Genomic DNA, 27,935 nt, shown 5'->3' with positions numbered 1-27,935 from the left:
AGTGTTTGAAATAACCATGCCTTTTCATTTACCCTTGCTTTGAGCTAGTGTCCCAAGCATGGGATAAATATTGGCCCCTATGAACCATTATTTTGCTCTTTGGATTTCATGGAAAATCTGTGCGAAAGTCTAGATGGGCCTCTTACCATAGAAAGGACCTGCTTACCATTGTCCTTCACCTGGCACCGGTGACCTCTTTGGCCTTCCCAGCAAGAGGAGAGTACCTGATCATGGACCAGAAAGACCGCCTGCAGGCCCAGATGACTGTCACCACATGGAAGACGCCTCAAGGAAGAGAGCTGTCCTTGAAGCGCCCGGATCCGGCTGGCCAGAACTGATCCAAGAAACATCTGAGTGGCTGAGAACCTCTTACACTTATGTTTTTACTTGACAGATTTGAGGACTGCTAGTATGGTGAGCTTCCGTCACTGGTTGCCGAGTCAAACCCCAGGGAAGCCTCTGTCTCCCTGTTTACATCCCATGGAAAAACTAAGACTTTTCGTGTTCGCTCCACCTGAAGATAATGGCTCTTCGACGGGAGCATTCCAAATTGGTGCTTTCATGCCTGGATGCTTTGCTGGATGAACAAATACAATAGCACTCACCCTGATTACGGAAAAATGTAAGTGGTCTCTCTGAACCTTCCTGTTCCAGAGTTACACCTATTTGAATTTGTGGCTGACTCTAGTCCCCAATCTAGGCTGATGAGAAGTTATATGAAATGAAATTTTAATTTATAAAGCGCACTATACCCGAAGGTGTCTGGGCACTAGTGCTCTAACAATGAGGGAAAAGGGAGAGGAAAAGAAGACTGAGAAGGGGAAAGAGACCTATGGTATTGTTCTTGCAGCATAGAATTACATAGCCTGGCTGTGTCCAATACAAAACGTCTGCTACCCCAGGTGGCTGTTTTAGGTTTGTGAATCACAAGATTAAATGCTGATGAAACCCCCAAATGTCTGTTTGGGACATACCATTGAAATCTGTGTTTAAAGTATTCAGGTCCTGAGCCATGCAGTGCTTTAAAGGAAATGCATTGAGATTGGAATTCATTCCGTTTTTTCTTTTTTAACAGGAAGCCATTGCAGCAAAGGCAAGGAAGGCAATAGATACTGACTGATGTTTTGGGATGACCAGTAACAAATGAGCAGCTGCATTTTTAAGAACTTGCAGTTTGTTTATAAATCTTTTCTGGATATTGAAAAAGAGTGCACTCCAATAGTCATTTTTTGTCAATATAAGGGCGGAAATCACCACTTTCTGCAGGTCCTGTGGATAAAAGAAAAGATTTCCTGAGACTTTTTAACATGAAAAAACAAGACCACGTAATGGAGTTTATTTGGCCTTCGAAGGATAGTTTATCATCAAAATAAACTACTAGATGTTTTACCTTAGTAACTGGGGTGGGGAGCTTTCCCATTTCCTGAGCCCACCAATTGGGAGACTAAAAAGAGGTATTCCTCCCTAACAGCAGGACCTCTGTATTCCCAGAGTTTAACTTCAGACAGTTGCTTGACATCCAGGTCCCAATTTCACGCTTACAGTCATGAAATCTGGAACCCGTGTCCTCTGGGCTGCTGGCCAGTGATACCACGATTTGAGTGTCATTGGTGTATGACTGTACTGTGAAACCATAAGACTTTATAAGGTTGGCCAAAGGAATTACATTAATATTAAAAAGGATTGGACGTCAATTGGTCTTTGGCATACTCACTACTTTTCTCAGTCGCTGGTGGTACCTTTGTCCCAGTTTGGTAGTGAACTTTTGGGAGCACTGTTTTTGGGCTCTTTTGACAGAAACTCCCCCATACTGGCTCAAAGCACCTGAACTTCTGGGTACAGTGCCACAGAAGCATTATAATGTATGCCAGATGATTTGGTATACATTTTACCTGTCTGTACATAAATACATAATAGTAACATATTTATGGCGATATCTATTAACCAAACAGTTATTGAGATAACGTAATCTGAAGAAATGATGAACTATCATGATTAAATAAATTCAGCAATAAGAAAACTTCAAGCAAAATCAAGAATTGTTTTGTTACTACCACCTTTCCCGTCAAGGATTCAGTGAGAGAGCTTCTATAGGCTGGGCTATTCTAGTTAAGATGCCCCATTGTGTTCTTTAATGTAAATAAATACCTGTTAAGACAAACCATATAAGGACATCAAGGTAATCCAGCTTCATTGCTTGGGTCCTACCGTACCTGGGTTTCAAAGCATCTGTGACCTCTTGGAGTCAGCCTTGACCTCTCCCTCCTCAACTTACCCCTCCCACTCTAACTTGTGCTTTCTTTTTCAAATATTTTCTTTTGTTATTATATGAAATGGTCATCAAGGATACAAATGTGAATAATAATTAGGGCCCAGTTGCGGAAACATTGACCACAAAGGCAGATGTCATCTTTTACACAGGAAAATGGGCTAATGTTTCACCGATGGGCAATCCAGCATTACATTGTTTCTATTTAAGCCTCTTGTTTTTTTTCAAATTCCAAGTAGAAGACCAGTTACAAATAAAACATAAAATAAGACACAAGTTATTTAGCCTGATTCTCTTCCTACTCTCGATGTTCCCTTGTAGTTTTTCATGTTTTCTTCCTGGTTTCAACACGTAACGCAGGCATGTGAAAATAAACCTATTTTCCTCTCAGAAAGCTGCTATCTTCTCGCTTTTATTTAGTAAGATCAAAGAACTAGTTGTGGCTTTCTACACCTTGAATAGAAGAAGAGAAGACCTACTCTTGAACCAAGCAGATATTTGGTAAGTGAAATCCATGAGCGTAAGATGTGTGCAACACATCACTCTTCAAACCATGAACTGGAGGAGATGTGCTCAAGTGGACATGTTGATTCTCTTTAGGACCGGACTTTTGTTCCACTTATATTCGAGGATCTTCTGATACAAAAATGTTATTTGTTGAGCTATCGAATAGCAAAAATAAAGTTGTTTAAGGTTAGTCCAAAGGGCATGAAAAAGCATTGGATTTGCTAGATTGAGGTGCACTGGCAGAGCTGTGTGTGTCCCCACTGCTCAGTAGCATCCAGTACTGCAGAGCTGTGTGTTGTTCCCAGTACTGGATTAGCAGGTCAGGTTCGGGGTCTGTTTGAGGAGCAGGGTAGAGGTACCGAAAAGCAGGAGTGGTGTCCAACACAAAAGTTTTACTGGAGCATCACACTGTGCCAGATTTCTTCATCACTCCAAGCCTCTCTTCTTTCTTGTCCAAGAATGTCAAACCCGTTTTGCCTCTCTGTAATCTCCCTGCTTTTATTTTCTAGCTGGATCCATGAGCGTGCAGTAAATGGCCTGAAGCATCTGGCTGCAGCGAAATGTCCCAAAGAATGCGAGAAGCTCGTAAGCTCTACATCGCCACCCAAGACAACCATGGCAGCGACAAAACTGAAGGCAACGTGAAGATCCCAAGAGGCAGCCTGCTGGCCGAGGATGCCCGGTCCAATGGCAGTAATCGAAACAAGCCAACTGGCATGTGGGCCAAGGTACTGGACACTGACCGTCTGCTGCAGGTGGAGCAGCGGGGCCTAGTGGAAGTGAGCGAGCGCATGGCTGGGCTGCTGGAGGCTGTCACAGACTGTGATGAGCGACTGGCGCTACTGGCCACACCCCGTCATCTTCAGAGGCTCAGTGAGATACAAAAGGGGGACTGGGTGCGTGTCCAGACATCCTCTTCTTCACGTGAGAAGGTCCTTGGAGTGGTGCGCTACTGTGGGCCAATGGGCAAGTCCAGAGGCAATTCAGGGATTGTATTTGGTGTCGAGCTCATGGTAAGTAGCCTTTGTTTTTACTCAAATTCTGGAAAAAATGTTTTAAGCATGATCATAAATGAAATGCAGAGTGAGGTGAATCCTTTCCTTCCAGTGGACAAAGGCAATGTGTTGGACGATGAGTACTTTAATCTAGGATATTCCCTTTACTCTGATTTTAGACATGAATCACTTTAACATAATCTGTTGGAAAGGGAGAAGTAGTCACAGGATTCCCTCAGTTTAATTGGTCAGAGATCCATCCAGGCAAAACAGAAAAAAACCTTCAGGCCCAAAAGCTCAATCAATTTTTCAATCTTTTAATAGATATGTAGGATTTGCACCTGCTAAATTGCAGGTAAGTAGATCAAATGTTTTACATTGATGGTAGGTATAGTCAGGTTTTTTTAGTGCCTATACTTCGCAGTCAGATCCAGCACAAGTTTCTCTGAAATGGAGGGCAACCAACCCTGCCAGGGCGACCTCAGCAACACAGGCACGGAGCAACCTGCAGCGACATCAAGAAAATAAATTAACCGAGGACTTTGGAGGGAGCAAGTGTTTTGTTGGTGAAAGAGCGGCCGTTCATAATTATTCTCAGACGCTTTTCGGCTGTTCAATCAGGCTTAATCATTGGCGAGCAGTCTTTGATGACACAATGAAGGTTGCCTGCTTCGTATCATTGTAGTCTCTCATTCCTTCATTTCCCAACATGCCCCATGGAAACAGATTGCAGGTAAGTTTGAACTGCATTGATATATGTGAGCTGGCATTGCACTCGCACACAGGGAGCTGCTGGGAATGCAGCTTCATGCATGTGAGAGCAAAAGTTTAATCTCTTTTCCTGCCTGCATGTCTGTGGGCAGGGAAAGAGAGGTAAACTTTGGGAAGGTGGTGGTCCTGAGGCCGTATATGGCCCGGTAAGGGGGGCGCGCGGCCCTCCTCCCTTTTCTTCAGAAATACAATTGGCCCCAGGGAGGTGGTGGTCCCTAAGGCATGGGGTACCCGCGGACCCCCTCTTTAATATTTACTTAGGCCAAGAAAGGTGTGGCCTCCGATGGAGGGCAGTAAGGCTCCCCCGCTATTTTTTTTTTTTTTTTACTCATAGCCCCGGGGAGGTGGTGAACCTAGGGGTGGTGTGGGGTCTCTGAGGCCTCCCCATATATAATTAACATGAGCCCCAGGAAGGTTGTGGTCCCCAGAGGGCAGCCATGGCGTTCCATGAAGAGCCCCTATTATAATAAACATGAGCCCTGGGAGGTGGTGGTCCCTTGGCAGGGCATAAGTATCTATCAATCAATCAATCAATCAATCAATCGGGGGCTTATAAAGTGCTCTACTCACCCGTGAGAGTCCCAAGGTGCGCGGGGGTGCGGGCGCAGCTCCGGTTCAGTTGAAGAGCCAGGACTTGAGGTTCTTCCTGAAGGTGTGCAGGTTCGGAGAGCGTCTGATGTTTGCTGGGAGCCCCTTCCAGGTCTTGGCTGTGATGTAGGAGACGGCTCATCCACCAGCTCTGTTTTTGCGGATGCGGGGGGTCTCTGTGAGGGTGCGGTAGGCGGAGCGGAGGTTCCTTTAGGGTACATGGAAGGAGACTCTCTCGTTGAGGTATTTGGGTCCGATGTTGTGGAGGGATTTGTAGGCATGGGTGAGAAGTTTGAAGGTCAATCTCTTCTCGACAGAGAGCCAGTGGAGGTCTCGTAGGTGTTGGGTCATGTGTTCGTGTCGTGGTGTCCCTAGGATGAGTCTTGCTGCTGTGTTCTGGATGGTTTTGAGATTCTGTAGCAGAGTTCTGTTGATTCTGGCTTAGAGGGCGTTGCCTTAGTCCAGTCTGCTGGTTATGAGTGCGTTGGTGACGGTCTTCCTGCATTTGGGGGGTATACATTTGAAGGTCTTCCGGAGGATGCGAGGCAGTTGAAGCTGGTGGAGGCGACGGAGTTGATCTGGCGGGTCTTGGTGAGGGAGGAGTCCAGGATGATGCAGAGGTTCCTTCCGTGGTCTGTAGGGGTGGGTGTTGTCCCAGGCAGAGAGTTGGTGGGTCCTAGGATGAGGACCTCTGTCATCTGTCTTCTCCGAGTTGAGCTTCAGGCAGCTGTCTTTCATCCAGCACACAACGTCCTTCATTCTTTCTGAAGAACTGAAATCTTCATTCTCAGGGAATACTTACTAATAGAACAAAGAACTTGGCACAGAAGCTGAAATATGAAAAGACATCTTTATTATAAGTGAGGCCACGTCACACAGAAGCCGTAGCAACTGAATGAGGTAGTCTGAGGAATACAGAAAACAGAGGCCTTATATATGCTCAGGGTTACAAAACTCAGCATAAAAGTAAAGGGCAGTCCTTGCATTTGCAAGCCCATAATCAATCATTGAACAAACCCAACATTCCTTCTTACACAAGCCGGACAAACCCATAATAAAAGGACCACAACCCACATCATAAACAGACCATAAAAGAAGGAGCAAAAACAGATGAGAAGTAGGATAAGGGGTGTGTATGTGCATACCAAACTTTACAATCTCCTGTGCTCTGATCCTTAATCTTGATCAGCTACTGGGCAAGGAACTGGCCTAACAAGGTCAGCTTCAGGCAACAGGGTCAGTTCACTCAGGTCATCTAAAAGTCAGCTAAAGTCATCGGCCTATGTGAGGGAAACCACAAAATGGCTGCCATGCACAAAATGGAACCCAAGGGTTTAGAATTCACGGACTCTCAGACCCTCCTTTTGCCCTTACATAGGCAATAACCTAAACTCCCTTCAATCTGAATCCCGGTCTATATTCATCAGATCATCAAGATGTTGCTGGAGCATAATCCTGTTACTTAGCTACTCTCTTGGGACAGGTCTCCTTACACAGTAGTAGCACAAAGGCCATATATCACAGGACCAAATAGTGAATACCTCTATCTGTAGTATGTGGCATAAGACCACACACCCAACAATTAGTGATGTTCACTACTAACTGGTGTTGATGTAGAAGCTGTACAAAAGGAATTATTAGTAAACTCTGACCTCCTAACCAGTTCATGTTCAGGTAAAATATGGAAAGAATGCAAAGGAGTAATAGTAGGAAGAGACATAGGTTGGGAGGTGGGTACAGATGTCAATTGGGTAGCAAAAAGAATTCAACCCACAAAAGACTACGTCATGCTTAAAAAAACACTAGAAGACATGTTGTTAAGAACATATAGACAACAGGAGAAAGTAATGACCACTATTACAAAGAAAATTATAATTTTCACAACCCTAAGCAGAAAGCAAATCCTAGAATTATCTAGTAACATTTTCATGACTCCTGTGCATTTCAGTAACTTATTATATGTTCAGGTGAAACAGTGGTGATCCTCATCAATGCTCTGAGGTGAAAAGGGGATACCTTTCTACAGAGAATGGACTTTATTCTGCTTTTACTAAACAGAATACTACTTTAAAACCATGTCAGCAAAACAATAAGAATCAGTCTCCTAACACCCATTCTATGCAATCACACGGAAACCCCTTGTACAACCAACTATGCCCAGAGTCCGTTCACAAAGCCTCTCTGGCAGGCTTCTATTGTCCATCAAATCTTCTTTTGTTGTTTTCTTCCGCATGGGCCTCTTCATTCAGGCCTTTCATGAAAATGGTGCTTCTCAGTATCCGTTGGAGTGCCCTCCTGGCAAACACTCATAGCTCATTCGAAAGTCTCAATGTTTCAAGGCAGTGCACCAATATCTCTCCTCTGCGGCATGCACTACAGATAGTGTGCTCTCCATTGATCAAGGGCACAGGTCATTTTATGCAGATCCGGGCCTACATTTTCAGGCTCCAACACTCATTACTCCGTGTCAGAGAACGCTCAGGCTGCTCTTTCATGGGCACCATAATGTAATGCCTTTTGCCAATCTCGAATCCTCCGGTGCACTGCACTTCTGTTGGAGCAAAGGAAAGGGGCTGTGTGGCCAAAACTCAGGCCTAGGGCTCAAGGGACTGCACACTGTCAGAGGTTACCAGCACATTACAGGTGAAAAACTGAATCCTCAATTCTTTCGCGCTTTTGCACTGAAACTCTTGTTCTGTGATGTCCAATGCCGTCTGATGGAGCAAGTTCGATGCTTTGAAGATACCATGGATGGCGTACTGGCGATCACTATCCAACCTTGCTACTTTCTGGGTGCTGAGTCTTTTTATCTGTTAGCTGTCACTAATGGGATTGTGGGTGAGTTCCGCAGGTTATTATGACTTAATCCCGCAGAACCTAGTGACGTAGGAAATGTGACACAACTGTTAGTTTCCTTCAATTAAGTACAAAAACAGTTCATTTAACAAAGGGACTCCAAACAGGTGGCCTGCAATCTTCAAAGAAGTGGCTATACGTCATGGGGCTATTGTGATCTAAAATACGCTGTCATTCTCAAAGGCAAAGGCAGTAAGCAAAACAGTACCTCTAGCCTCTTTAATTGGGTTTACATGTGAGAGCATATCCTCTACCATCTAAGGGTAGATAATGTGGAAACAAAAGACAAGAACTAGAGAGTCCTGGTATTTCCATGATTTGGAACACATCTAATCCACCAAAAATTAAAGCAGCAGAAAAAAAAGGAACTAAAAACCAAATTAGAATAGGCATTGAATTTGTCATATTAAAAAAAAAACGTAGGTGTCTCCTATTGAGGTAAAACTTATCTTACTATAGTATTGAGTCAGTTAACCAATCCATCACTACCCTGACAGTCAGACTGGAAAACATCAAAGTAGGCCTGAAGAAAATTCTTAAAAAACAGTCTGGTCATACAAAAGGGAATTATACATAATATGGGGGTCTCTGGTACATTACTGCAATCTGGAAGTGTGAACCTGAACAATACAAAAATAATAAAAGGGCTAACTGGTGAAAGAAATATGGAAAAGAGAAATGGAACTAGGACACAGCTAAAATCCCCAATAACTAGGCATGATGCAACATCGGTCAGGGGAGAAGTGACAAAAGAAAAATCTATAGGACGAACAAGAAATTACTTGGGTGATAGTCAAGCATTTGACACAATACCAAGAGTATGGATGATACACAAAAAGTCAAAATAGTTCCCAAATTTAACTCTACCGCTGGACGCTACACCATACACGGTAATCTCCGCTAATGTTCCAGTTCCTTTCTTCAGGGAAAAATGAAACCTTGTTTCCTTTATGGTACAAAGCCATACACTACTTAGGAAGCAGAACAAAACTGACTAATGTAATATAGAAATTAGGTCACCATGTACAAGAGTCACATCTATAATTTATCCTTACGTCCAATCAGGATACATAAATTTAGGGCTGCCTGTTCCTTAAGGGAAGGTGGCAGTAAGTGACTAACAGCTGGTGACACACTTTGATCCTGTATATCTTTTATTTTTCTTAAATACTATTATAGCCAAATTTGACATACACTGGTGAAGTGTTGTCTGTGTCGTGTTCACAAAATGAAAATATCATATCTGTGGAATTTAGCAAATCAACCCAACTGTTGTGGAGCGATACGCATCGTCATGTATATCCCTTCACAACACAGGTAAACTTGTAATAGTATCAGAAGCAGTAACATAAAACAAAAACATGCAAAAATAAAAACGTACAAAACGCACATGTCAAGCCATCGGAAATACTTGCTGTATGTCAAGCACAAAAAGCATAGACAAAGCAATAGCATATATAGATGAGCGAATATTCGGGCCTGCTTAATTTGTCAGGTTTAAAATCCTCACCCTCCTTTAGACAGCAAATCACCATTTTAGTGGACATTTGGCTGTCAAATACAACCCACTATGTTTCTCTGACACACAGGACCAGCAGGAACAATTCATGATAGGACCAAATACACAAACATTAAAAAAAAAACACATGAACATTTCTTTCCAAAGGCGTTATGTAAAAACACATCTCTTTTCAACCAACCAACTCACGTGTCTTGTCAGCCTTTAAATCGCCCAGAACAATCCATGAATGATCTGTGAGCAGAAGCAAAAAGAGAAAAAAAAAAAGAAAAATACACAACACACAAAAGAGAGACATTTCTCATAACAAACAAATATCCTTAATAACTTGTAATCAGAAGACAAAACATGATACACATAAACAGACACAAAAATAAATTTCCATTACTTAACTGTTACCATCTTGTCAGTCAGCTTGCAACATTAAGCCATTTTAACTTTCCAAAAGTAAAATTCTTTCACTGACACTCCATGTTATCTTTGCGCCACAATTCGTTCTCACTTAGGCATGTAGCCTTCAAAATTTCAATAAAAGACTTCGTCTTATTTTCTGTCTAAGACTTAATGCAATACTTCCTTTTCTGTCAAATAAAAGCAACTAGCAGACATTATTTTTTCAGAGCAGAGATACAAATGTATCAGTTCTGCAGAGCATTTAGCATGATGTTGGGACTTTCAAAGAAACCCTTTTTTTATATTTTCCCTTTGGAATGAAGTTCTTTAATTTTATTGATGTTCTTATTTAGAAACAAGAAGCCCCACCTTTTAGAGGCCTGTTTAGCAAGATCATTCTGCATTCCACAGAGACAAGGCCTTAATTTAAAAGGTCACAAATGTCAACATGACCGCCTCTTCCATTGTTTACAGGGAAACTGAAGATAGCATCTCAGCGTGACTTGAGCTAGCCTCTTCAGCTTCTCCTAGCCCCCACCCTCAGCTCATTCTGAGGCTGCCAAAGACAAAAGGCCCTCCTAATTCCTCCTAACCTGCAATAATTCACTCTATTTTGAAAAATATTTTTTCCTTTTCAGGTGCTAAAAATTATCTCTATTCCCAGATTATTAAACAACATTTACTGTGAATAATTCACAGAACCTAATAACACACACATACCAGTTTTTAGATCAAATGCTTGTTGCAATGGTACTCATTTCATCAACCTTAAATGGATCTCACTGGGTCATTTAAAAGCAAACCCCAAATGGGGACAGCCTGCAAATTTGTATTATACCCAAATGTATGCATTTACTGAAGCCTAAAGCACTTTAAAGCTATTATAAATGGCAAGAATGCTGTTTTAAATGGTCTATTTTACCCAAATTCGACTTTGATATTAGGGGCACATAAAAATAAATATCCTATAATTGTGTTACATATTAATCATCCTCGGAATGTTCTTTACGAATTGCAGAGATTGGACATTGGACATATCTCATGTAAATCCTTTGAAAAATGAGTTTTGTACGTCTGCGCTAAGTAAATTTCCATATGCTAATGTCCTCATTATGTAGTCCAACACAACTTAAATTAAATTAAAATGCTAGGAGGCCATAATGTGAGCATTAAGCTTCATGAATAGTAAAAAACGAATTTTGTAGCACTTATTTTTAATAATTATTTTTCATAATTAATCATTATTTTTAATAAACCCAATCATTTTTGATATTTCCACATATAAGAGCAAGCTGCATCTCTTACCTATCATTTTTAGACGCATTCATTTATAAGCCCACGCACTGACGCCTAACTTGAAACATGACAAAATGTTTGCGCCATTTTTTTCTTTCTAAAAAGGACAATTTTATTTAGCAACAGACCCAAGAATATGCTTACAAAATTTTGCTTAAAGAGAGGAAACCCTTAATTGAAATGCCTTCCTGTAATACAAAATAATGAACCTTAGTTTTGGAATCTTTTGAAAACAACATTCTGAAATGCAAAGATTCACCCGGTCAACTAAGGACAAAGTCCTGGCTGAATAAATATTCCTGTTTATTTAACTTGTCTCTCAATGTTTGTAACAGAAGCACGTTGGGTGTCTATTTAAAACTAAAACTAAGACATTTCAAGTTTCAAAATGCGTGCAATACAGCAAGGTCCAATGTATTCAGATATTGTATTTGCCTGTTAATATCTAATACAATGTATCTAAGGAAAATGCTGTAAGTTTATTTTTCTACATAACACAAATTTTTTGTTTTTGAGGCTTTATTCATTCCTAGTGAATGTGAATTTTAATTTTATGTTTTTAAGCTTTTAGATATTTTGCTCAATAGACTGAAAACATCAAGAAAAACCACGAACAGACATTGAGCTCATTTCAGACATAAACAGAAAGGGATCATACACTCAGGACACACAATACGGCGCGCCATGCATTTCGTGAATAGCGCCATCGCTATTCACTTACAGAAGTTGCACTAATGAGAAAACCACATAGACATTTAAACACACATTCAACCCACATATCAATACTCAGGACAGAAGGACAGCCCGCAGACTGTACTTAAACCAAACCATTTGGAAATACTAGTTGTAAGTCATATTTACAAGAAACGCTTCTCAATAGTGTTCCAAAAGACTGCAAAAACAGCTCAACAGACTGATGTATGTCCAAGAAGCGAAAATACACTCAATTCACTAGCTTTGGCTAGCAGAATACCAAAAAATCATTTTGCATATCTTCATTCATAAAATTGCGCAGAACAAAGGATCCTTGTTTTGTATTATGTCATATTTTAATTCCCTTGGGATACAAAATCACCAAGGAAGAAATATGTTTTTAAATCTAAACCTATTTAGATATTGCCTTTAGGGGAAGCCGGCTAATTTACTTCACATCATACTATGGTACCAACACAAATTCCAAAGTTCCAAAGCTACATTCCAAAATTTGCTAAGACCAGGCATCTTATAGCTCACTAATCTAGCTTCAAACTTCAAGGGGTTATCTCTACCAATATACTCGCAAATATACGAGCCCCTCGGCTTTGGTAATTGCAATAACCAAATCAAAAACCAAGAAACCAACCCCTCGGCTTTGGTAATCTCAATAACCAAATCAAAGACCCAAAGAACCAAAAACTAAGGACTCAAAGAACCAAAGAACAAAGGACTGGGAGCGACCCACTTATACTTAACTCTTACTTTTACTAATCAAAATGTTATCCAAATTCTAACTGTCAAGTTCTACATGACCTAACGGTCTTTTTTAGAATACTCACGCCAAAAAGGTTCTCAGTCAGGAATGACCTCATGTGGAGGATCAAAATCAAGAAGATCAAAAATATTCTGGGCTGCAGAAACAAAGAATCTCCAGAATCCCTGTGCACAGAGTACCTTCTTAGTAGAATCCTGTTCTGTCCTCCTCAGTAGATTTCAGTCTCCTGACAAGATCACTCCCACAGATAGCCACTTCTCTGATGAAGCCCCACGTTGGGCGCCATTTGAAGAACTGAAATCTTCATTCTGAGGGAATACTTACTAATAGAACAAAGAACTTGGCACAGAAGCGGAAATATGAAAAGACATCTTTATTATATGTGAGGCCACGTCACACAGAAGCCGTAGCAACTGAATGAGGTAGTCTGAGGAATACAGAAAACAGAGGCCTTATATATGCTCAGGGTTACAAACTCAGCATAAAAGTAAGGGGCAGTCCTTGCTTTTGCAAGCCCATAATCAATCATTGAACAAACCCAACATTCCTTCTTACACAAGCCGGACAAACCCATAATAAAAGGACCACAACCCACATCATAAACAGACCATAAAAGAAGGAGCAGAAACAGATAAGAAGTAGGATAAGGGGTGTGTATGTGCATACCAAACTTTACAATCTCCTGTGCTCTGATCCTTAATCTTGATCAGCTACTGGGCAAGGAACTGGCCTAACAAGTTCAGCTTCAGGCAACAGGGTCAGTTCACTCAGGTCATGTAAAAGTCAGCTAAAGTCATCGGCCTATGTGAGGGCAACCACAAAATGGCTGCCATGCACAAAATGGAACTCAAGGGTTCAGAATTCACGGAACCTCATTTCCTGGAAGCCGAGTCTGGTGTCTTCAGGGTTCTTCATTAGGGAGAGGATGAGCGGGGTGTTGTCGGCGTATGACATTGGTTCCCAATCTGTGCGCCGCGGCACCCCAGTGCGCCGTCAAAGCTAGTCTGGGGCGCAACACACAGTTTGGGAAAGTTAATAAATTTGTTTGTTGATCATGTCTTTCTGAAGCACAGAGCTCTAGTTTCACTCCCTCAGCTGAAAAACATTTCAATCCATAGTTTGCAGTTAAAATGTCAAACCAAGTTATTTACGATGCTCAGGGCTTAATTGTTATCCTTGAAAAAAAGAATGAATTCACAAATACAAGTTTCATGCTAAGTTATAAAAACATACACAGGTTATCTGAAGTGTTCAAAATTCATAAAAGAGAGGCAGGACATCTGCAGTAATCAATGAAAGTTGATGTTCAAGTTCATTGAGATTGCAGAAGAAGAAGTGAATATTTTGATGCTTATTTCTATAAAAATAAATTAACATTTCCATAAGCGACTGTCGCAGATAAGAAGTAGAAGACTGAAAGCAAACGGAATTGGTTAGAAGCAGAAGTTCAAACTCACAGGTTAGAAACTAAAGTGCAAAAACCATAGGCCAAAGGTCCGAACAAATGCCCATAAATAAACTAATGTCACTGATGAAACAGAACATGGAGTTATAAACCAAAAGAATCAAAATCCAAAAATGTGGCCAAACCAAGATGACAGGAAAAACAGTGGGAAAGGCAGTGTGTGGTGGGAGAGGCCTGGGAGGGACGTATCTGGGAGCCCAGGGAGGAGCTGGCACTGCACTGATGTCACGTCATCTTGGAGCTGAGAGAGAGGCGCAAGCAGCAGGCTCCCTTCATCTCAGAGCCCAGAAAGATGCTGTGAGTGCATTACTGGGAACTAGGAGCAGCCTGCGGTGCATCAATGGGAGCCCTCAGCTCTGAGCCCTGAGCTCTCCTGGCAGGTACCAGGCCCTCTCCAGGGGGCATGGGCACACAGTCCGAAGGCATGATGACACACACAGGAGGCCAGAACACATAGTCAGGAGGCAAGGACACACAGGTAGTAGGCAAAAACACACTGAGAGCATGAGGACAGAGACAAGATGCAAGAACACACAGACAGAAGACATGAGACAGACAGCATGCATGAGAACGCAGAGTCTGGAGTTAGGAAGGAGCAGACAGATGATGTCCACAAAACACACTCCTAAAGAGGACAGAGTGAAAAGGGAGCAAGCCAGACAAGGGTTTACCCGGGGTCATCAGACTGGAGGCAATAATGTGCAGAAACAGAAACAAGCATTTTCAATGCAATGGTTTCGCCTTTGGAAAAGTTTGAGCTATTGGCATTGTTAATGACAACATTTTTATTTATGTGTTGGTTTTGAAAACAGATAAATAAATGGCATTGTCACTTACATTGTTATTAGCTTAATCTCTGGAGTCTCTAGAACTCCATAGCACTCCCTAGCACTGTGCACTTCCTAGCTTCCCTAGTCCCTCCGCACCTCTTAGCATTGTGCACTCCCTAGCTTCCCTAGTCCCTCAGCACCTCTTAGCATTGTGCACTCCCTAGCTTCCCTAGTCCCTCCGCGCCTCTTAGCATTGTGCACTCCCTAGCACTCTCTAGTCATTTCCTAGCACTCCTTAGTCACTCCCTAGTCAATCTGCACTCCCTAGTCACTCTGCACTCCCTAGTCACACATGCACACTTAGAGCCACACACCCCCAAAGCCACACACTCCTCCCAGAGCTACACACACCTCCCCCCAGAGCCACACACACACCACCCCAGAGCCACACACACCCCACCCCAGAGCCACACACCACCCCAGAGCCACACACACATACACACTTTGAGCTACACATATATAGCCAGAGCCACACACATACACACTGATTACAAACACACCCAGAGCCACACCCAGATGCACACACAGAGCTACACATACATACCCAGAGTCACACACATATAGAGTTATACATACACCCAGAGTTACACACACATATACACACACATACAGAGCCACACACACATACACACCTAGAGCCACATACACACACCCAGAGCCACACAAAGACATACACACACAGAGCCACACACACACACACACATCCTGAGCCACACACACTCAGATCCACACACACAGAGCTCCACACACACACACACCTAGAGACACACATACACCTAGAGCTACACGCCGCTTGCAAGCTGTCTAGGCTCGACCTAAAAATCCGAGTGGAGAAAATAAGAGTGGCAAAGTGTTTCGTTTCTAATAGATAGATTACTGTTGTGTGGCAAAGTTCGTAAACAAACTGGGGAATTTTCATCTGGGATTTGTATACACTAGGGTACTGCAATCTACAAGTCAATATAAGCGTAATTACTGGCAAATGTAAAACATTGGCTTTATCAGTCATGTGACAGTACCAAAACTTATCCTAGTAGAAACCACCTTTCACAGAATGCAGAGTTAAAATGATTCATTTTGTACAAAACTGGTAGCGACAGAAGTACGATGTTGAGATTCAGCACCGTGTTGGTTGCAGCTACTGGGCACATGCATTAGTCGTAAAGCTAACATTAATTTAGAGGCTTTATACCTGCCAACAATTATGCCGACATCGCCGCAAAAAGCCGCAAAACAATGTCACTGAAGCCAAGCATGCATGCTTAGATAGCTGCAGTACCTTTTTTAGTACAGTAAATTGATCAAACATCCTGGCCATTTACAATTAAGAGTGGAAGTACGGATAGATAGATTTTTTTTTTTTTTTAAACAACGAGATGGAAACAATTACTTTCATATGTAAACCTAAGGAGGCATGCAAGACTTCTTCCCCGTGACCTACGGTTATACTAACGCCCTGTATATACAGTCTAAGAAAGGCTACGAAATCAGAGAAGCTGTCTGAAGAAGAGAACATTTTTTAAAGAAGCAATAACGCTAAGGATAGAAACATGGGTAAAGCAGAAACCTGATAAATAATGAGTCCATGGCAGGCATGTGGTATTGAAAATCGGTAGGGCAAAGTGTAAAATAATTTGACATGGCAAACATTATCTGCCCTAAATTTAACATACGTAATAAAATTTAACTCATTAAATACCTGAAGGAAAAACTAGACCAGTGTAAAAAAAATATTTAGATAACAGAAAGCAAGGTTCCAAGTGAACAATCAGTAAATGGGTGAACCTATGTGGCACAAATTATAAATAAAATTGTTTCAGGAGCACCATTGCATATCTCCTTGGCATCCCTTTTATGTACAACTCCCTTAAACATGCATCTACTCCATACATTTAATCACCTTATTATCTACTTAGACTCCTTTGAAATCTCAACCCTCGTGTCTGATTATCGAAGGCAAAGGTTAAATGGAGGGCAAGGGAATCTACTTTCACTTGCTAGATAGACCTACATCTCATTTGACAAATAGCAGTAGCAAAACCGAGGTAGGGTGGAGGCAAGGAAAGGTGGGTGCAACCCCGGCAGTGTAGGTGGAATCGAGACCACAGCAAAGAAGGGTGGTGAAACCATGTGGGTGGAACCAAGGCAGGAGCAGAGGGAGGGTGATTGTAATCAAGGCAGAGGTGGTGGAACAGAGGACGGGTGGGTGGAACTGAGGTGGGCTGGGGGCACCCCGGAGGCGTGAGGCAATGAAGACGAGGCGGGTCTCGGGAGGAGACGGGCAGTATCAGAGGGTCAGAAGGGAAGACTTGTGGGAACAAGGAGGGCGAGGCAGGATGAATTAAACTAGACGTGCGGAGGCCTTCATGCCAGGCTGCCCTCTGCTGACTGCACTTCGGGGCTTGGGACCGGTCACATTGGAGATGCCAGGGGGGAGGGCGCCGCGCTGTAACCAAGAGGCGGTGTCAGCAGAGCGGGCCTCACCACCACGCCCGGGGCGCCGGGCTATGCGCACAAGCATTTACAAGTACAGCCCCCCCCCCCCCTCTCTTTGAAAGCACCCGCACTCACCGGCTGTCTTCTGGCGGGCGGGGCTAACCTCCTCACACGGGAGCCTTGCTCCCTGCAGCACTCCTCCGGCGGTCGTTTTGGGGCCGCGGGCGGGGTTCCTCTCCTCCTGGGCTCTCCTAGATGCAGCAGGGCTCCCTCGCATCACGGGAGCCCTGCAAACCGGCCGCCAGGCTTCTTCTTTCTTCCCCCCAGGCTGCGGGGGCGGGCACTTCCGGCCAACCACTTCCGGGTCGCTGCGGTCAGCGCAGCGGCCCTTCTCCTTAGGCAGGCAGGCGGGGGCTGATTTTATCGGGCAAATGCCGGGTGGGCACCGGCTCTTTAAAGATAACCATCAATCGAGGTGGGCACTCGATCGGCCCACAAGTCCGCCACAAAACGGTCCAGATGCCGGGTGGGCGAGGGGGGCGTGGTCGAATGACGAAAATAAACCCAGGGGGCGGGAAAGGGGGGAGGAGAGACGCAGAAGTGCCGGCAATGCCGGAACAGACTCGGGGGCGTTCCAGGCTTTCGGCTGACGTCGCGTGACGTCGGCAAAAGCCAAAGATTCTCGGGAACGCCCCCGAGTCTCCTCCGGCCATGACGGACGCCTCTCTGTTCCAATGGCTAGCCTCCATTTATGGAGCTAGCCAATGAAGCAGAGGGGCGTGTTCAAGTCACCCATACTAGAAACTACAGATTTCTCTGGAGGCGGAGCCTAAAGGCTCCGTCCCCCAGCGAAACCTAAAAACTAGACAGCAGATGCACCAAGGGTCTGAAATAACATTCCTGTACCTATCAGGGCCTCACAAACCCTGCTCAGGATTGACCTCTTCAAAGAGCACTACTTAACAATGCAGCAACAGTTCACTTCTCCGACAACCCAGTGTCCCTCCAATTAGTTGTTGATACTGCATGGGGCTCGTAGTGGAGTGGATAGGATTGCATCTGTGATACTAATACCTTCATCGGCTTCATCCCAGTTATTTTCAGGGTGAAAAATGGAAATACTCCTGAGGCCGGGCTTACATCCCCCAACCGCCCCAAAAAATGTAACAGAATGGGGAGCCGCGGCCAATGCCCAAAAGGTCACGGGAGCCGCAGGTTGAAAAAGTTTGGGAACCACTGGCGTATGAGACTATGCTGAGCCCATCCTGTCTGATGATGGCGGCTAGGGGGGCCATGTAGATGTTGAAGAGCGTGGGGCTGAGCGACGATCCTTGGGGTACCCCGCAGTTCATCTCTGTAGGTTCAGAGAGGAAGGGAGGGAATCTGATCCTCTGGGTTCTCCCGGAGAGGAAGGATCAGATCCAGTTGAGGGCGGTTCCTCGTATCCCTGCGTCATGAAGTCTGGCTGCGAGCGTGCGGTACGTTGTCAAAGGCAACGGAGAGGTCTAGTAGGATGAGGGCCATGGTGTGTCCCTGGTCGAGTTGCATGCGGATGTCATCAGTGGCGCGCGAGGAGGGCGTTCTCGGTGCTGTGGTTGCTGCGGATTCCGGACTGGGAGGAGTCTAGGATGGAGTTCTCTTTAATGAAGGTGGTCAGCTGAGCGTTTACGAGTCTCTCTGTGACTTTGGCAGTGAAGGGGAGCAGAGAGATGGGCCAGTAGTTTTTCTGGTCAGTCGGGTCGGCCGTGGGCTTCTTGAGGAGGGGCTTGACTTCCGCCCGCTTCCAGTCATCTGGGAAGATGCCGGACTTGAAAGAGGCGTTGATGGTCCCTCCTAGTTCGGGTGCAATGGCGACGGTTGCCCTGTGGTAGATGTGTGGAGGGCAGGGGTCCATGGAGGCACCAGAGTGGGTGGTGTTCATGGTCGCGGTGACGTGTTCCACCGTGGCGGGATTCCAGGTAGTGACAGTCGGCTGGTTGTCGGTGGTTGGAAGGATGATAGTGACCGGTGTCTGTTCGCTGAAGTTGTCGTAGAGGGCCTTGATTTTCAGATGGAAGTAGGAGCTGAGGTTGCTGCAGATTTCCTGGAATGGTGTGACGTTCGTGGCTTTGCTGGGGGGTTTGGTGAATTGCTGTATGACGTTGAAAAGTTCTTTGGTATTGGTAGGGTTGGCATGGATTTTGTTCTTGATGAAGGTCCGCTTGGTGTCCCTTATTTGTCGGTGGTATTCCTTCTGGGCATTCTTGTGGTTGTTCAGGTCTTCCGTGGTTTTACGGTTCTGCCAGGTTGTCTCGAGGCATCTGCAGGAGCATCTGGCTTCTTGGAGTTCGGTGGTGAACCAGGCGGCCTTCGGTGGGCGTTTTTTGCGGGTTGGCGGAGGGGTGCAAGCTTGTCAGCGCAGCTGGAGATCCAGCGGTGGAGTTCTTTGGCTGTGGAGTTGGAGTCGGTTGTGGCGCTGGGTGGGTCTAGGTGGTGGGTGGTGTTGAGGTGTTCCTCTGTGATCTTGCGCCAGTTCCTTCATGGCGGGGGCTTTGGGTGCGGTGGTGGTGTTGAGGGTGAAATGTACGACTGTGGCGGTCCCTCCAGAGGGGCTGCGTGGTGTGGCTGAAGCGGATATTTGTTCCTCCTGCGAAGATTGGGTTGAGGGTGTGTCCTACTCTGTGCATGGGGGTGTTGGTGAGCTGCTTTAGTTCAAGGTTGTCGAGGTGGGCGGTGGAGTCGGGTCGTTGCGGTTGTTGAGGTGGAAGTTCAGGTCGCCAAGTTGAATATTGTCCGTGGAGGTGATGGAGTAGGGTGCAACGAGGTCGGCGATGGTTGTGGTGGCCTGGGCGAGAGGTCCCGGGGGCCAGTAGGCGAGAGTGCAGCACAGCGTGGTCCTGGGGTTGCTCTGGATCTGGAAGTGGAGGTGTTCCATGTTGGCGTGGGGTTCGCTCGTGCTGGAGATGGAGAGTCAGAGGGAGGTCTTGTGTGCGATGGTGAGGCCTCCTCCTGGGCGGTGGGGGCGGTCCTGTCTCAGGATCTTGTATCAGTCGGGGATGGCGGTGGTGATGTCGGGCCGGAGGTGGCGTTGGTCCAAGTTTCCAAGAAGAAAGCGATGTCTGGCAATAGGGTCCGATCAGGTCCCAGATCTCCGAGGCGTGTCTGTGTTGGGAGCGCACATTGAGGCAAATGCAGGTCAGGGCGTCGGCGGAGCAGTCGTCCAGTGGGCCTTCTGCCGTTTTAAGGGCATCATTGATGAAGGATCGTTGGCAGTGTCTACAGGGTGGTGTTAGGTGTGGCTCTGTGGCAGTCGGCGTGTCTATCTGGGTGGAGTGCGTGGAGGTCGGTGGAGTCAAATCGGCGGGGACTCAGAGTTCCAGGGTTCCTGGCGCTGGTCGGGTCATGGAGGGGTGCAGACTTAACGTACCATTAAGTAGGGGAGGGACGTGCAGCTGGGAGGCGTTAGCGGATTGCGGCGGGAAAAATTAACGGTGGACAAAAAGGAACAGCAGCAGGGAATACGGCGTAATACGGAGCACAGGAATACAAACAGCAGCACACCGTGCACAATAACTACAATACGATAACTACAATAACAGTGATACAGTAAGGTGAACAGCGGAATGCTACGCTGGGGGCATAATCAGCGTGACTCTGACAACAACAGAGGATACAAAATAAAATAAAGGGGGAACAGCGTTATTAGGCTATAGTGGGGGGATGCAGGAAAAAAAGAAAGACCAGTGCGGCAGCGAGGCACCAGCGGGACCCAGCAAGGTGCGGTCTCGAACCCTGCCTGGGTGGGACCGTAGGTAGAGCACAGCAAGGTGGAGCTGCTGGGGAAGAGCTGATCTCTGACCGAGGGTCAGGGGTCTAGCTTGTGCTCGCCGCAGCGGTCGCCGTTAATTAGGGGAGGGGGAGGGACGTGCAGCTTCCTGGTTAGTGTTGGCAGCCAATCAGAGCTCTTCAGATCTCTGCTAGTCATTATTCGCGAAGGCTTCACCATCATAGATTTGGATTTACTTTAATAGCTCTGAAACTACTTAACGGATTTACACCAAATAACAAAGCGAAATCTGCGGGCCATTGGCTACAGTTCTGCCAAATTTGGTGTAATTTGGTTTGGGCTGCAGGCGTGTCTATAGACTCTATGGGAATTAACATGGGAAACGCACTTTTTTATACCCCCCTGTTTTCTCAGCCCCAGCTTGACCGATCACCCTGACATTTTCCATGCACAAATAATATATATATATACACACACACACATATATATACACATATATATATATACTTTAATATCTGTGGCAGCATAATGAGCAAAGTCGCTGTGGAACAATACATTTTACTGAGCACTGCAATTAATTTTGAACTTACCTGCCATCTGTTTCCATGGTGCATGTTGGGAAATTAAGGCATGAGAGACCACAATGGTACAAAATTTCCCTTCTGCATAACCCCAACATATCTATCTTTCAGTTGTAGGCTGCCTCAAATAGCAGAGAGTACAAAGGAAGTGTTTTGACCGCATTGATGCTTGACATTGCGCTCCAATCGCCTTATGAATTGCAGCGTCTCGATGACACTCGATGTTTTGCATTGTAGTACTCTTAGATCGAGTTCCTACAGATTTAGTCAGCCCAAATGCTTTTGAGTGTGAGCAAATATTTTCTCACAACAAAGGTACTGAAGGAGATCAGTTGAAATTGGACTCTGTGCTGCCCATAGTGAGTAAATGGATCCCTTGAGTTCAACACTCTGTGTGGGCAGAACTACCAGTATTTCGATAAATGCAAAGACATTATAAGTATTTTATTAGTAAGTTTGTGGACCTGTAGGGAATGCATTTATAGTGCTAATGACATATGAACAACAATTGCAGAGGTGAATGTGGCGTAAAAAACAGATAGAAGATAGGATAGCAAAATAAAAAGTAAAGTTACACAAGAAATAATTACTACGAATTCCAAGAGGATTATTGCGGGACTATTTGTGTTTCAAGTATTGTAGCATTGGACAGATGGTGAATGATAAAGAGTTCCCTGATTTACAGAGTGAATGTAAGAAGTTTGGACTTGTGCATTTTTCTATGGTCTGCCATTGAAGTGTGTTTAAGGCAAAAGTAAGATTTGAGAATTGTAGGTACAAGCCTGAAAAGGGTACATGATGTGATTTTATTTTTATTTTTGCAGTCACAGATTTAGGTTTTGAAGATGGTGAACCTGCAGAAGAATTTTGTTTGGGTGATATTGAGTTGCGCAATTATATTTTGTTGATAAGTTAAATTAAAGAAAAGGATTGCAGCGAGTTGCTTGATGAAGTATGTGACAATAAAGCACCCCACTATACTTTGATTTTTAGGTCGAACCTGAGCAGCACATGCGCTGCTGTGCGAAGCATGCTGTATTAGAGTATGGACTTGAAGCCCCGCCCACTCTCAGCCCATATTTGTCATTAGCTCATGTCATTGTCCTTTGTAAATGCTGGCTTCTGATTCGTTAATAGGTGCGTTTGTCCCTCCTTAATACCGCCTTAACTACATTTTCAACCTCCCATGAGAACTTGCCCTTTTACTTCTGTTGCTACACAGTATGTCTTATTTAGTTTGTACTACACAAACAAATGATGGACGGAATACTGAATAAATCATACATTGACCCCGGCCAAGAGATCTTGGTTAAATCCATTGTTCTTTTGCTCACTATGGCAATCCAGTTTAGACCCAGCCATATGAAAATCAGCCTTGACCCTGTTCCTTTTGGAAACAGTCCGTCCCGAACTGCCAAGCCAAGTCTTCCCTGGACCGGAAACAAGCATCTTGGGACTGGTTTCGGGGTATTTCCCCTCATCATCCTGGTTAGCTTGTATCCAGTAACTAATAACAACACTGGGTTCGGGCCCCCAACAGTAAGGCCAGGCCACTGACCTATATTTAATCAAACAAAGTGCCAATACTGTTTTTTGTGTTCATAATCCAATCAATATAGCCATGTTGAAAACCTTAACAACATAAGCTAAAGACTACTAGTTCTGTCTGAATTAATCACTTTAAAATTTTTATTATTTTGCAACAGAGAATTTTTTTGAATGTTTACAATGCATTTACATTTGATCAATTACAGCATAAATATCATATTAAAACATACACATAAACAAATCTCCAATTCTATGTCAGGACCGGAGGCTTCAGATTATGCTATATCTTCCTTCGCTTTATTAACATAAAGACTCCACAGCAGCTTAGGAAAAGATATAATAAGAACAAAAAATGCTTTAAACATAAAGCATTGACGTAATGTTCAACAAAAAATAAACAACAACTCCCAAGAGTCTCTTTGCGTAACAATAGTCCACAGTCCTTTCACACTGTCCATTATCACTATATAACCGGACTTCTCATCATCTTCCTCCTCTTTCTTCGCTGCTCCCGCAGCCAGATAAGTGCTTTTCTATATGTTTTCTTTTCATTGTGATTGATTGTCTTGTGTACGATCGTTGGGGGACTCCTTGCATGGTTTATTCCCTTACAGAGTCCCCAGTTGCGGGAACGCTCTTCGTTCCTACGCGACTTTATTCCCACTTGTGTGCGGTGTGTACATAGACCGCAAGGGGGCGGCCTGTCATCTCGCCGACCCCTCCGGCGCGCCTCCGCAGTACAAGGAACCGCGCCGTGGAGTCTGCTTGCGCAGGGGCCGACCCTCGCGTACCCCTCTGACACCATGTGATCCGGGTCTGTACTTTTGCCCACTTTTGACGCCCACTGGGGTCTGTATAGCGGTTCTGACCGCGTGAATCGCCTTCGGGCGAGATCCGTGCACCTCTTTACCCGTGTGTGGCCTAGCGCGCTTGAGGGGTACGTAGACCCGGTCCCGGCGAGGAGGGTCTGCGCGCTTGGGGGTTGGTGCAGCCCACCTGCCACGTCAGCTGGCCCAAAACGTGATCTCAGCCGCTTGGCCTGCCCACATTCGAGAACTTTCTCGGTTGCCGCCCTCTTGGGTGCCCCGCATTTGCCCTTGGTTCCGAGATGGAAGGGGAATACGATGAAGAAGCCTGCCCCTACCTGCAGGATGACGAGTTTTATCAGGCGGTGGACAATTCCATCTACCGTTGCGTGAATGAGGTGGTAGGGCCCATGGAGGACCGCCTTTCCGCCCGCATCGTGGAAGAGTGCGCGAAGCTGGCAGCGGCGCATGTGCCTCCGTCCCCCGAACTCCCGGGGACGTCCGGTGGGTTGCCACCCGCTTCAGCGAAGGAGATGCCCCGGGACGAGTCGGGCATGCTGGACCCGGACGAAATCGTCCACCCCCGATCCGCGGCCTGGGCCTGGGCCCCGGGGGAGACGGTGGCGAAGTTTGTCGCGGGCAGGCTGCGCAAGCCCCTGGAAAAGGAGGCGAGGGGTTGCCTGCGTGGGGAATGCCCTCGGCCTACTCTGGAAGGGAAAGTGGCCATGACACCAGAATTGGACCCCAAGATGGCCACCTTCCTGGCAAAATTTATGAAGGACCCCAGGAAAGGGATCGACCGGTCCTGGCGGGCTTGCTAGGACAAATTGTTGGATGCAGTCGGGCCCGCCACGAAGATCCTCGATATGGCGGAGGAGGCTCTAGCGAATGGCACCGTCATTTCACCGGAGGTGCTCTCCAACTGGGCCCAGAGGGTGATCGTATTCTTGGGCAACGCCAACTGTGCCCTGTCCACGGAGAGGCGGCGTTCGCTCCTGATCAAGCTGGATCCGAAGCTGGGGGACCTGGCCTCGTCGGAGGCAGGTGCTGTGGCTCAGGGTGGCCTCTTCGGCGAGCCTTTCATCCGCGAGCTGGGAAAATTCGTGAATACGTTCACGTCGCTGGACAAGGCTCAGTCCAGCATCAAGAAAGTGTTCCACCAGCGTTTTTCTGGAGGGGCCGGTCGCGGCAGGGGCCGCGCGATCGGCCGGGGTCAGCAGACCAACAACAGAGGACAAGGCTCCGGAAGAGGTCATTACCAGACCTCAGCCAACTACACCAACTTCTACCCCACGAGGGGACAGCGCTATGGTGGCAGAGGGTTCAAGAAGAACCCCGGAAGAGGAAATGCCCCCGGTAAGTGTACTTTGCTTGGATCGGGTTCCGATTGGGGGGCGGCTGGCAAGCTTTTACGGGGAGTGGGAATTGCTCACTGCCGACTCTTGGGTTTTGCAAACTGTAAGAGGTTTCCATATCGAGTTTTACGACCAGCCAACTCAGGCGAGGCCCCCGCGCCCGATGGTTTTTTCAGATTCCGACGCGCGATTGATAGACGGAGAGGTCTCGGACTTGCTGTGCAAGGGAGCCATCCGTCTATCAACGCGCCACCCACATGGGTTCCTCAGCAACGTCTTCTTAGTAGACAAGACGGATGGGGGCAAGAGGCCTGTGATCAATCTCAAAGAGTTCAATGGGTGGTTGGTCTACCGTCACTTCAAGATGGAGGGGATCCACCTCCTTCGAGACGTGCTCCTCCCCCGGGATTGGATGGTGCGACTGGATCTCAAGGATGCCTACTTGGTCGTTCCCATCCACCCCCCTCATCGTCGCTTCCTGCAATTCCTGTGGGACGGCAAGGTGTTCGAATTCACCGCCCTGCCGTTCGGTCTTTCTTCGGCCCCGTGGTGCTTCACGAAGGTCCTCCACCCGGTGGTGGAGTTTCTCAGAAGTCAGGGGGTCCGGATGCTAGTATACTTAGACGACATCCTCCTCATGGGGCAGTGCCCGGAGGTGTTGGCGGGCCAGCTGCGTCAGGCTGTCGGCCTGCTTCAGAGACTAGGGTTCGTCATCAACGGCTCCAAGTCAGTTTTGGTTCCCACTCAGCAGATCACCTTTTTGGGCTTCGTGGTGGACTCGGTGCAGGCGGTCTTGAGCCTGCCGGGTCGGAAGGTCGCGAAGATACGACACCTGCTTCGGCAGACGATCGCAAGGGATCGTACGTCACTGCGTCATATCGCCAAGGTGGTGGGCCTTCTCTCGTCCTCCATCCAGGCGATTTTCCCAGGCCCGCTGCACTACAGGGCTCTTCAACGCTTGAAGGCGCAGCATCTGCGCCGTGGGATGAGTTACGATCAGTGGGTTCCCCTCACGGACGAGGTGAAGGAGGAAATGTTGTGGTGGCTGTCTCACATGGAGGCATGGAATGGTCGAGCGATCTTCGGTTCGGCTCCGGACCTGATCATAGAGTCCGACGCCAGCAGGTCGGGCTGGGGCGCCCGGTGCGGGGATTTTTCCACCGGCGGCGCCTGGTCGTCAGGAGAACAACAATTGCATATCAATTGTTTGGAGCTCCTGGCGGGCTCCTTCGCAGTTCGCTGTTGGACCAAAGATTCGGTCAAGGCTTGTGTCCTGTTACGGATGGACAATATTTCGGAGGTTCGGTATGTGAACCACCTGGGAGGTCCTCGTTCCCGCGCCTTGGCGGACTTAGCGAAGGACTTCTGGGATTATTGCCTGTCTCGTCACATTGCGGTGACGGCGGAGTATCTGCCAGGCCAGTGCAATCAGGTAGCGGATTGGCACTCTCGACATCTCAGGGACGCCAGCCAGTGGAAACTGGATCCGGAAGTCTTCCGGTGGCTACACTCCCTCTGGGGCCCCTTCTCGGTGGACCTCTTTGCGTCCCGTCTCGACCACCAGCTGCCTCGGTTTTACAGCTGGAGGCCGGACCCTCTAGCGGAGGCCACGGACGCGTTCTTGCAGGATTGGAGTCGGGAACAGCCGTTTGCGTTTCCCCCGTTCTCCATGATCATGCGAACGGCGGCTCAAATATGCCGCCAGGGTGCGGAGCTGGTGTTGGTTACACCGCTGTGGAGGTCTCAAGTATGGTTTCCGGTTCTTCTGGAACTTTCTTGGGATTTTCCAATCCTACTCCCCCTGTTTCCTCTGCTCCTGACGAACCCGGATCAGGAACCTCACCCTCTCGTCATGCAGAACACTCTCCGCCTCGTGGCGTGGAGGCTCTCAGGAGACGCTGGGCGCTCCCAGGCCTTTCGGGGTCGGCTGAGCACTTGCTCTCCAAAGCATGGGCCGATAGTACGACGAAGCGTTACAGATCCGCTTGGCTTAAGTGGATGCGTTGGTGTTTACGAAGGGATCTGGATCCCATGGTCGCAGGCCTTGTTCCCGTGCTGAATTTCCTGGCACATTTGGCCGACAAGGGTCTAGCGTATAGGACGATCAATGCTATCCGGTCGGCGATTTCTGCGGGCCATGATAATATCGATGGCCGTCCGGTAGGGGAACATCCTTTTGTGTGCTGGCTTCTGCGAGCTGTTCGCCTCGCACTGCCGCCGGAACCCAGGTACTCCGTCCTTTGGGACGTCAATTTGGTTCTGAATTTGTTCCTGTCGTGGCCAGCCAATTCTTATCTGTCTCTTAAGGAGCTGTCGGCGAAGTTGGCCATGTTGTTATGTCTGGTCTCTTGTAGGCGCGTCTCGGACGTGCGCGCGCTGGATGTCTCTGCACGCATTTTTTCACCGGATGGGGTTACCTTTACCGTGGGCCGACGTACTAAGACGTCGTCGCGTTCCATTTCTTATCCAGCCTTTACTGACAC

General features: G+C 46.5%; 1 protein-coding gene across 1 annotated transcript in view; it reads left to right on the top strand.

The window, feature by feature from the left end:
- The window catches only part of LOC147715136 (ubiquitin carboxyl-terminal hydrolase CYLD-like), a 272,321-nt gene that overhangs the window by 47,820 nt on the left and 196,566 nt on the right, over nt 1–27,935 (top strand). The window contains exon 2 of the mRNA XM_086923618.1: nt 3,286–3,789. Coding sequence (XP_086779744.1) covers nt 3,337–3,789 — 453 coding nt within the window. The 5' untranslated portion in view covers nt 3,286–3,336. The remainder of the gene's footprint in view (nt 1–3,285; nt 3,790–27,935) is intronic.

The sequence above is a fragment of the Lissotriton vulgaris genome, chromosome 5 (assembly GCF_964263255.1).
Source record: "Lissotriton vulgaris chromosome 5, aLisVul1.2, whole genome shotgun sequence".
Lineage (NCBI taxonomy): Eukaryota > Metazoa > Chordata > Amphibia > Caudata > Salamandridae > Lissotriton > Lissotriton vulgaris.
This window is presented reverse-complemented; position numbering and strand designations above follow the sequence as displayed.